Genomic DNA, 12,162 nt, shown 5'->3' with positions numbered 1-12,162 from the left:
CCCTCCCTCTTCTTTAATGCTGGCCTGAACCATACATATGCATTATTCTGGGGGTCTGGAATACAAATGGAAACTGTGAAAAGGAGCAGGGGTTTCTGTCATTGTCCTGCAGGGAGTGAAGCCTGGTGCAAACTCAGTGTCGCTGCATGCACAGATTGAGACGTTCGGAAGGCTCTTCAGGGATGCTGTATGAGTTCAGCACCTACACACAAACCTCAGAAACAACAAAAAGCAGTGGGGGCCCATGTGGTCCATTGGGAGAACTACACGGGTCAGAGGAAAACTCAGATGATAGAACTGTTTCCTGGAAGAGCATCTGCTCCCATGGTACCTCAGAGGGTCCTTTTCTGTGTCTGGATTTGAAAAACTCTAAGATCTGAGGGGAGAGCTTGAGGAAGGCGCTAGAATGGGTTTGACTTCATAAATAATTTCGGAACGAACGAGTCCTGCTTAGTGATGTGCTATACTGTACGTCAGAACAGACTTTTCTACCTGCGAAAACCCTTAAAACGATTGTGCAAAACCAGTTCTGCAAAGCATGCAACTCTTCAGGGTAGTTATTATCCTTGCAGCATGAGAGAAACTGTCCGACTCAAACTGTGTAAAATCTCGGCTTTCTGAACTCAAGATGCAAGTGCCTGAAATGTGAGTGGAAAGAACCTTACTAACAACTACCTGAGACCCTTCCTACCTCCTGCTACTTCTTTCTTAGTACCTGTTTCAGCTTATGTATCAAATCACCTATCAGCCTCATGAATTGAACTGAATATACTTTAGAAATCAGCAACGTCTACTGGAATGTCTATATGATCACAAATAACTTGCTACTTATTTTCTTCTGTTCTCAGCATTACATCTTGGCTTTTGGAGGCATTATTGCCATACCCCTCATACTGGCTGATCCCATATGCATAAGGGATGACAATGCAGCCAAAAGCCAGCTCATCTCCACCATATTCTTCGTCTCTGGTTTGTGTACACTGCTTCAGACGACAATTGGAACAAGGTAGTGCATTGCACGAAATCCAACATCAGTGCCGCCAAGATTACAGGACACAAATACACCTGCGATACTGGGGTTGAATTAGAATGCACAGCTGCACCTGTGAATTTGGCATTAGAACACACAGCTGCACCTGTAAACCTGGCATTAGAGTGCACAGCTACACCTGCAAAACTGGGATTAGAAAACACAGAAACAGCTGCAAATCAGGAATTTCTCCTTTCATGTTACAGCTTCACCTGCACAACTGGTGAAGCTGATTAGAAAACATACGTACAGTAAGTACACATGTAAAACTAGGAATAGAATGCACAGCTACACCTGCAAACGCAGGATTAGAAAACAGAGGTACACCTAAAAATCAGGGAGTAGCTCAATGCAACTATGTACTAACGCAGAGGGAATTTCCAATCACTCTCAAGTACCTGGTCTGTGTGCCATAGGTTACCCATTCTGCAGGGAGGGACATTCAGCTACATCACCCCCACCCTGGCTATCCTTGCCCTGCCAAAATGGAGGTGCCCAGACCCCACAGATCCGTCACAATCCAATACAACAGAAATTTCTCACGCAGACCCTGACGAAGTCTGGAAATCCCGCATGCGAGAGGTGGGATGACCACAAGCTGTTAAAACATTGTATTTGTGTTTTAAACTTTTTGGTTCGCAAGGTCTCAGGAAAAGTCAGAAAGTAAAACGTCTAAAAGAACTGAAAGTAATGGAATGTAGGATGCTTTTGACAGAAATCTCAAGATAAGTTATAACATTTTTCATAATAAAACACAGCATGAGGTTTTCTTAGTCATCCAACTTCAGTTTTCACCAGGCTGGGATTACAGAGCACTTCAAGCATAACAAACTGCCTCTCACCTGCTGTCAATAAAGTCTTTCATCTATGATGTTGATTCAACATCTGTGGACGTCACTGACAAGTTTATTCATGTTTTTACTAATGCCTTCTTAGAAGGGCGAGGCCATTATTGTCACTTCGAAAGACTGATAAGGTGTTGCTTTTGTAAATCTGTCAAGATATCCTAAACAGAAGAAAGCTGACATGAATGTTAAATATTTCCTCTTGTATTTGACCTGGTACAGATCCAGGGGGCGATACTCGTGGCGTCCTTACTCCAGCTGGTTCTTGGACTCTCTGGACTGGTTGGACTGGTGCTGAAGTTTATTGGACCCCTGGCCATTGCCCCCACAATAAACCTGATTGGACTCTCCCTCTTCATAGAAGCTGGGAAGAAGTGTGGAGCCCACTGGGGCATTGCCTCCCTGTACGTACACAGCTAATTCAGTGTTTCAGCACATTAAGGGCTTGTCATAGTGATTTGAGGGTGAAGCTTCATAAAACCCATGGGTAGAGTTGCAGTGTGCTGTCACACTGCTGTCATGATTCTAATAAACTAATCAAAAAATTTTCTGTCATTCATAAAAGGTTATGGTTTCCCCATTTTTGGGCTCATGAAGCCTTGCTTTTCAATTGCCGCATTGTGCTGTGAAGATAGCGTTCCTCCCAGCAATGGAAAAAAAATCAGAAATTGTGGGTTTTAATTCTGGGTGGAGCTCTGCTGTTGCACTTTTGAACTTGGCAGTTAACCTGAAGTTCCTCAGTAAGTACCCACCTGTATAAACAGACACAAATGTAAGGTATTCAAATCGCCCCATGTAAACCTGTCCACCCAGCATGTAATGCCTTCTGAAGGATAGGCTACATAAAATACCGCCAGTTCTTTGAATGAAACCCATCTGACTGATGATGGACTAGCAAAATGAGCAGTAACAGACCAACAGCTCTGTGCCCAAAATGTCATTATACACAAAGAAGCTAACATTTCAGGTGATAAATCAGACAATTCCGTCAGCTGTGTAAAAAGGTAGCCTATGTGGAACACAAAAAAACAAATGAATTTGTCCTCAGCTGCCAGGGCATCACTGTACCTGGGAGGGTGTTAAACAAGAAAGGGAGAGAGGATCATCTCTTAATACCTCTCTATCTTTAAGGTGGCTAGATGTACCCGACTGAGCTAATGATTGGGGAAGCCTGTCTTACATTAATCTCAAAAACTAGGTTAGCATGCTGCTGTCAGTCTTATAGGAGCAACAGATGGATAGGTCAATGTGGTGCTGTCCTCGTTTGATACCTATGCATGTACAGTTCAATAGCGTCTCTCCTCTCCAGGTGTTAACTCTTCAGGAAAGTGAGGGAAGTGAATGTACATTTTTATGAAGGAAAGGTTTGTTCAGACTGCTCATCCTTTCTTTAATTAGTCATACATATACTGGACCCATTAGCAACACAATTTGCTGATGCTACTGTTGCTTCCAAGTGAGCAAAAGCCGGAATCTAGATGCCTAGAAGGGTGGAAATCTAGGTAAACAGACGTCCTGACATAAACAGACTAGGTTAACCCCAATGTAGCTCAGGCTTTATCCAGATATTGCCTGGCTACTTCCTAGACGGTTAGAAAACTTTAACTTTTCAACCAAATGCAGTCAGGTTTTCACATGAACGTGTAGATGGCATTTCTCTAATTTTTCACCACAAAAAATATTCACTGGGTTATTGCTATTGCCTATTGCTTTCTGGTGCTTGTAGCAAGCACCAGAAAGCAATAAGCTTTCCGCTAATTGATGTACCAAAGGTAGCTAGCAGTTTAATATATGGAAGCTGATAGCTGGCCCACTGTGCCAAACAAGTGGCCAAATAAACATTGTTTATACGATGCTATTTCTTCTGAATAGTGAGCATTGATCAATGCATCACATGGTTTATCATTCTGATGGGCTCCTTAGCAGTTCATCATGCATTAATAACCTATTACTTTGCTACATACATAACAGTATGATAGTCCCTTCACCTTTCATTTAATACTGTGGCAGGTTGTAAAATTTGTGAAATTATCTGCCATTGTACTGACTGATGAGAAGTCATTTTTGGAATATTCAATGTAGCATTACTGCAAGAGTAATAGCTCCTAATAGATAGTGACAGATGATTTATTCCAGCACAAAGTAGGCCTCCGATGCTAACATGCTCAGTGAACTAGACCTATGTTTAAGCTCATGCAGCAGAGCTTCTGTTATATTTAAACCTGAAATAACTGAAAGACAAAATAGATAGTGACAGATGATTTATTCCAGCACAAAGTAGGCCTCCGATGCTAACATGCTCAGTGAACTAGACCTATGTTTAAGCTCATGCAGCAGAGCTTCTGTTACATTTAAACCTGAAATAATTGAAAGACAAAATAGATAGTGACAGATGATTTATTCCAGCACAAAGTAGGCCTCCGATGCTAACATGCTCAGTGAACTAGACCTATGTTTAAGCTCATGCAGCAGAGCTGCTGTTACATTTAAACGTGAAATAACTGAAAGATAAAATTTGTTAGACTGCCAAGAACTTTTCTGCATTTTACTCCTTTATTAAATAAACTAATAAACTAAAAATGCTGATGGGCGACCATGAAAAGCTGTTTAATTTGGTTCAGGACAGTTACCAGTTCAAAGCTTAATTTCACAGCTTCAATTATCTATGACTCACAGGCTGCCATGGAGTTAACCTTAAGGCTATTATACAAAATAAAAGTGAGGGAAAGGATGGGGGTTATGACAGCTAGGTCAATGAGTGGGTTAATGACTTGTCATTTCTGTTTCTCAGGACGGTTTGCCTCATTCTGCTCTTCTCCCAGTACCTGAGCAAAGTCAACGTTCCTCTGATCGCTTACAAAGACAAGAAGTGGAAGGTCTTTCAGTACCCACTCTTCAAGCTCTTCTCTGTGAGTGCCCTTTTGTGTGAGTCACACTACTTTATTTCCAACAAACATCTGTATCTCTGCTTTTTTTCAAGCTTTCTGTTCTCTCTCTTTCTCTCTTTTGTTCTCTCAATCTCACATACACGCACACACAAAAGCATACACACACAAACACATGCATACTTTTTTCCCTCTTCATTCAAATTAAAAGACAAGAGCTTTAAAGACATGACTATAAACAGGGCTGTTGCTATAGCAAAAAATTCTGAATTAATTTAAATGACAATACTTCAGCCAGTTATCTTTGAAGTATAATAGCCTTGGTCTGGCTAGCCCACAATTCCATCTGACAGTAGGATGTGCACGCTGTTCCTTTTCCTAATTCAATTTAATTTGTATATTTGTATCCTAAGATCTGTCATGGATATTACAGTCTGCGGTCAGCAAGCTTCAAAACTATATCATTCAAGCAGATATCAACTTAGATCCAACCTCCATCTGGGGTCTTGGAATAAGAATAGAACCACTGCCCTTGGCAGGTACATGTCGATATTCATTCATTTCATCTAGGGCATCTTGATGGGTCCCAACACTTACTGAAAATGGAGGTATGATCAGATGAAAGTGCCTTAATTTCATCTGAAGAGTGCAGATGCAGTTTTTCTAGTCATGGTTTTGTGAATAGCATCCTCATTGGGCCTGATAAGTAATTGTTCCTTGGAAATGCCTTTCCTAATACTTAAAACTTACAAAGAGTATAAGGTATGGGTACATTACTTTGGCATGACAGAATAAGCCCACTAGCAGAGTGTTGAGCAAGATTTGCTTTTTCGCCATTCAATACCACCAAAAAGCAATTTGTTACTCAGCAGAACAATCATCATATTTATCATCATGGGCATTTCTGTAACTCTACTTCCTTTCCAAGTCCACAATAAGACATACATTCCATGCAGTATTAAGTTTGATTTATTGATATATTTGCTCAAAGACTAACCTTCAACACCAATGCCCAAGAAAAGTAAACATGCTGGAAGGAAAAAGGAGTGTGAAGTGGTAATTAGTCATTTTTATCTTTGGTGAAATAACGGAATGCCTGCAGGCAGTAGCATTGCTCAGACTAAGGAGAATGGCCTCTGCTTCCAAAAATTGTTGAGCAGGTGAAATCAAACTGGTTTGGCCAGGGAGGGTAAAGTGAGGGCAAACATTAGCCCATTCATGCCCAACATGGATCTGTGGGCCACCGAAAAAACAATCAAACAAATAAAAAACATTCAGCTGTCAAGCACAGTTGGTGCAGCCAGTACTGCTGGCCATCCGTGCCCAATTTCTACAGCTGGTTTTCAAACTATTCTATTGTATCTTTTACCTAGCCTGGTTTTCCTGAGTATGCATCCAGTCAATCCAAAATACATGAAACGTGAAATGTGACATAAAGCATTAATAGTTATTGGTTGGACTGGGGTTTATTGTGGCTGTGCATGAATTTAATGTGAGAAAGTTTCTGAAATGACCTCTTAATTGATTCAGTTACCTAAATTAACTGGTCACTTGCTATTATATAAAACAGCATTAAATGAGTTGTGTGCAGTTGTGGGCTGCTGGAGAACTCATTTCGGGCTACTGAACAAATATAGTGTCAATTGCCCATGTGGTGTTAATAACCAGTTAAAATGCTTAAGAGTGGCTAGAATTTAAACAGGCATATAGCATGTCACGAAAATGCCTGCATCTCCTGATGTAAAGGGCTTGGAAATTTTAGTGAATATTTGACATCTGGAACTGGCATATCTTCACAATTGCATGATGTTGGAGGGGGTATGCACTGTATTGAGTGCCATCTTATAGTTTCCTATTTGTTTATCTTATTAAATTTTTTATTGATTTAACCTTTATTTACCCAGGGTAGGTTCGCTGAGCATGGATGCTCTTTTGCAGCAACGCCCTGCTTCACACTCATACACATTCACACCTGGGAGCTGCCTAGTACAACCACAATCCTCTATTGTTGGCCACTGAGCAGCTCCACTGGAGGGACAGAACAATTTTTTTGAGCCAATTAAATCAGATGATGATTAGGTGGCAAGTTTTTTGCGAGAACCAGATCTGGGATTTTAGCCTGGACACCGGGGAACCCCCTACTCTTTGCGAATAGTATCATGGGATCTTTAATGACCACAGTGAATCAGGACCTTGGTTTAACGGCTCATCCGAAAGACGGCATCTCCTACAGCACAGTGTCCCCGTCACTGCACTGGGGCATTAGGGTTTATTTGACCAGAGGGAAGATTTCCCCCTGATGGCCCACTAACACCACTTCCAGCAGTAACTCAGTATTCCCTGGTGGTCTCCCATCCAAGTACTAACCAAGCCCACACTTCCTTAGCTTCAGCCAGTCGGAAGGAGCAGAGTGCGTGGTGGTAGGTCTGAAGCAGACTAAAGAGTGTTGCAAAAGAGCACTGCTCCATGCATTCATTGGCTAGTTGACCATTCAGTTTTTGCACAACTGCTTTGGTGCTTCACTATTATATGGCTGAAGAAATTTAGCTTCTCTGAGAATAACGTCCGGTGTAATCTCATATAGCCATTGTCTTCTGAGGCTCACCTTTTTCAAATTAAATTACCCAGAATGCACTGTTTTAGATAGCAACCTAAAGTTACCTTGTCACCCTATAAAGCACTACTGAGTGACAGCAAACTTCAAAGCAACCCAACATCAGGTTGGATGTAGTTCAGGAAGACAGAGGAGAAAAGGCAACTGGCCAGAGCAGGTGGGAATTAAGTGAAGTAGGCAGAACCCACCAATCTTTAGCACATCACATCTTCCATTGAGCAAATACATTGAACATACACGTGTGAGCAGCAGTGAAGTACATCACACTTTGAATATTACACACCCTCTCATGCCTCTTCACATACTCACATGTTTTCCACAAGCTCACTTGATGCTCTCTGAGCATCTCTTGTGCTTTTCCGAACAAACAGGCTTTGTTTGGAATGTGCGGCTCCTGGCTCGTCTGCTTCCTGCTGACGTATTTCAACGTGCTGCCTACAAAGCCGGATGAGTACGGCTACACAGCGCGGACGGACCTAAAAGTTGACGCAGTCACGAGTGCCCCCTGGTTCCATGTACCATACCCCGGTGAGCCTTGTACTTCTGCTGTCGCAGAACCAAAGGTATCCACTTTACTTTTCCCATGTGGATAGTGATGGGAGAGTGAGCACAGACTTCATCGCTCCACAATGGGTGGATCTACAATGTGCTGGCAATCCATGTCACATTAACCAATCATAAGATACTACCCTCTTTATAAACACAATGCGACTGGTTTAAATTAGTTTGTTATGGAGAGCACATTTTAACTGCACTCATTTTGGAGTTTCATGAAGCCTTACTCTGTACTTCTTGCTCATCTTCCCTGCCCCTTTAAGGATGGTTTACAGTGACCATTAGTCTGCAGCACCATATATGCATTCTTAAGAAGTTGGGCAGATAAACTTTATACTTGTCAGGTGGCAAGGCAGTCCTGAGTGTGGTACCAGTCACGCACTGCAGGCTGTCAGCCACTTAAACTCTGGCTTACAGCTCAACTGCACTCAGTCATGGTCCCAATATTTTTTGGGCTGATGTTTACCAGGACAGCAGATTATGACTCCTCTCAGATTTCCCAGCTTCCTCAAGTGGATGATTTAAAAAAATCTCTTGTCATTAGGGGTCCATCACATTCCTTTATCGCATGTCAAAGTTAACTTCAAATCTTCTGTTACTATAAGCAGTTGCTTATAACTATTGTTCCTATGGCTTGCTTGAATTCTTCCCATGCCCACTATAGGTCAGTGGGGTCTACCGACTGTGAGTGTGTCTTCTGTACTGGGTATGATGGCTGGAGTTCTAGCGTCCACCATGGAGTCCATCGGTGATTACTACGCATGTGCCCGCCTCTCTGGAGCCCCGCCCCCACCGACGCATGCCATAAACCGTGGAATTGCAGTAGAGGGCATTGGATGCATCCTGGCAGCTATCTGGGGCAGTGGGAATGGAACCACCTCTTACAGCCAGAACATCGCTGCACTTGGAATCACCAAGGTAAGCCATTGGCCCCTGCACTCTGACCGACACTACCCTACCACCTGGAGAGAGTTATCCAGTGTCAATTTTCAACGCCATTAATGCTGATTATCAGTATGTAATGTAATAATGGGCTTCTTCTTCTATGTTTTGACCATACACTTTATGTGAACTTTCAGTATATAGCTAAGCTTTATAGAGAAATGCTGATCTATGAATATATACCACTGTGTATATATTGATTATGATGATTGAAATGGCTGAGCACAAAACTTAATATCACTGAGGTGTGTACTGGCTAAATTTAATTGAAAAAAGTCAGATGATAGAGGATTTTTGTTTATGGATAGTAGGAAGAGGTAGACAGATTAGTCAATTTCCACGTCTTTATAGAAACAATGTTTTAGAAATATCCTGAGGTGAGATGCAAATATGTAAAGTGATTACTATTACAATGTAGCAACACATACATGCTCAGGTAACTGCAGTTTATGCCACACCTGCAAAATGTATTTGCAATTTATTTAAATGCAAATCTTCCTAAGGGTGGGATCACAGATGTTGCAACATGTTTTTGAAATGTGTTATTTGTTTATTTTGTGATTGTGCAATGTGTCCCAACATCTCAAACTATTTATCTGGGTGTGCCACATGGTACTGAATACCAGTATCTGAAAAAATGAAATATTTCACCAGAACAAAAGAAAAAAAGTCCAGATAATGACTTCTAAAAATATTTCAAAATTATTAATACAAGACATTTAACATAAAAAACTGATTTAGTACTCAAAAATGTAAACCCTACAAGGATCACGTGTTCCACTAGAACTGTCAAACTATTAAAATGTAAAATCAGTAAGAACAGTATAAGTAACCACAAAGTGGGTTTAAAATTGGTTTTGTCATTGAAAGCAAAGTACTGGTGAGAGGGGTATTCAACTGTCCTTGCATACATTACCTTGATAAACACATTAGTGGCAAATTATTGATTTACATTTACTACTGTCAGAAAATAGTATGCAATAGTTACATTTAGAGTTACGTGTTAATTTCACGCAAACATTAGGAAGTTTATAGTTTCACTGGCCTTTTTTGGGAAAAGGTTGACTCTTCAGAGTCATGTTCGGCCTTTGTTTATTCTATTTTTTCACCAGTTCATTATTACGTTTATTCAGAAATGCTTTTATGTCCGATAAAAATATCAACAGAAAGATTTCTGGGTGAGACAGCCTTGTTTCACAAATTCATTTCTAGATACTACAGCCCCAGAGTGAATTTGTGCTCAACAGAACCGATGTAGAATGCAGAATGAAGAAGGGCAGAAAATGTAGAAAATGTTCTTCACATAGCTGAACAGCTCATGTCGTTTTTATGATCTGTCAGAATAAACTACAACTGGAAAATCATTTGTGTGAAAGCATATTTGTTCAGTTCGATCTGTTTATGTAACACATAGTGCCTTGGGTTTTCACAAGGCAGTGGCTCAAAATGGCTGTCTTAATGAAATTGCGAAGACAATCCCCTAGATTCAGTTAAAGCACTTGACCAGTTTATGGGCTTATGTAATTTCATCAAATCAGATCTTTGGATTTCATGTAAAAACACGCTATAATGGTGACTGACTAAAAAATCCAAGACTCAAAAATCAAAGAAACAGGAAACCATGTGGCCTGTAAATTGTGTTGTCTGGTCTGGAGGAGGGAGCTTTCTACAGAGCAAGTGAACTTTGTAAAAAAAATCTGATCAGCTGTCTACGAGTGCATAGTTGGCTGTGTCTAGGCAATGTTTTATTTAAGCAAATCAATAAACCCCTTTATTCTTATTACATTACCAGAATGGTAGAAAATCATCTTGAAGTAGCATCAGTATAGTTTTCCACCTTCCCATGCTAGAGAACATTGAGCTGAATTTAGCTAGTTAAGAATTTGCAACACAAACTAACACACTTAGCAAGACAAGCAGGCACCTTTTCTTGTATCTAACCAATCAATCGCAGTCCTACTGTAGGTGTCAATAGCTTACTATAACTCACTTTAATTGGCAAGAACCTCCAGGAGGAAAGGCAGTTCATAAAGATGCAGATACAGCACCTAATTAAGTCAGTAAGGTTTTGGCTTGATTGACTTACATATGCCCTCAAAATAACATGCATTTGAGTGAATTCCCATGAGTACCAGCAAAACAATAAGTAATCTGAAACTGGGTTCGTGGCCAGCGCATTGCAGGTTTGAATCTAATATCTAGAAATTAACTGGCGTCTTACCAAATAGACCGATGGCATCGCTGGGAAAGAGAGGTTCCATGAGCCCAAACAACAGTGGGAGCTACTGGGAGGTGTAGTCTTAAATAAGTTGATCAGCCCATGTGAGTGGGTGATGAATTACACATTATACTGTAGCTCCATCTACTGCCTCATAAGGTTCATGAAGTTTAACTTTCCAATCAGAACCTACTGCTTCAAGGGACTTAACATATACTAAAAGATATTGTGGTGCGCTGAAGTGTATTTCAGTGTATTATTGAATACTGTGTCATGCTAAGGTGCATTGTGTCAAGCTGAGGTATCTAATGAAGTGTTATGCATTTAGAGTGCTAGTGCATAATGTGGCTTGCCGAGACACATTGTAATGTGCTGGTGCATAGTGGCAAGCTGAGGCACATAATGTCCCTTGGAATATTGTGGCATAATAACGAGGGTTGCCATATTTAAAGTATGTGAGAAGCGGACAACATGCGGAGCTGGAAGAACGAGGTGGGGAGATGTCAGATACCGATGGCAGTCTCGGTGAGAGGAAGGAGGGGAGGTAGCTATTGGAATGGGTCATGGATCATTACATACTAACGGTAAATTTATTCAATCAATTACTCAGACCAGTCATTATATCATCTGGTTGGTACTGTAAACCTTTGGAAAACTGGGCATCTGACAACCGTAATGATAACATATTTTGTGACATGCTAGTGTATATTGTGGCTTGCTGAGGTGCACTGTGATGTCCTGAGGGTGTGCTGCGGGATGCTGAGGCTTACTATTGCATGCTGAGGTGTGCTGTGATGTGCCAAGGATACTCATTTTGGGTCAAACAGTTGCCTGTTTAGATGTTACATTTCTAACATTGGGAACTTAATAAATGTGCAGATTTTTTGTCTTGCCTTTACTATTTTGTTTGGCAAGTACCCTGCAATTTGGATGTATGCATATATGATGTGACATGTTGTGTATGTATTGTGGCATGCTGAGGTGCATTATGGCATAAGGCATGTGGTAGCATGCTAAGGCATTTTGTGGCTAAATCACGTGACATGTTAGTGCAAATTGTAGCATGAGTGTGG

General features: G+C 41.0%; 1 protein-coding gene across 1 annotated transcript in view; it reads left to right on the top strand.

Moving 5' to 3' along the window:
- The window catches only part of si:dkey-106n21.1 (solute carrier family 23 member 1), a 31,808-nt gene that overhangs the window by 6,823 nt on the left and 12,823 nt on the right, over positions 1 to 12,162 (top strand). Inside the window, exons 3-8 of the mRNA XM_064343028.1 lie at positions 849 to 1,006; positions 1,447 to 1,612; positions 2,098 to 2,279; positions 4,667 to 4,784; positions 7,746 to 7,902; positions 8,594 to 8,847. Coding sequence (XP_064199098.1) covers positions 849 to 1,006; positions 1,447 to 1,612; positions 2,098 to 2,279; positions 4,667 to 4,784; positions 7,746 to 7,902; positions 8,594 to 8,847 — 1,035 coding nt within the window. The remainder of the gene's footprint in view (positions 1 to 848; positions 1,007 to 1,446; positions 1,613 to 2,097; positions 2,280 to 4,666; positions 4,785 to 7,745; positions 7,903 to 8,593; positions 8,848 to 12,162) is intronic.

This window comes from Anguilla rostrata, chromosome 7 (assembly GCF_018555375.3).
Source record: "Anguilla rostrata isolate EN2019 chromosome 7, ASM1855537v3, whole genome shotgun sequence".
NCBI classification, from domain to species: Eukaryota; Metazoa; Chordata; class Actinopteri; order Anguilliformes; family Anguillidae; genus Anguilla; species Anguilla rostrata.
Note: the sequence above shows the minus strand (reverse complement) of the source record. Positions and strands in the feature narration are given on the sequence as shown.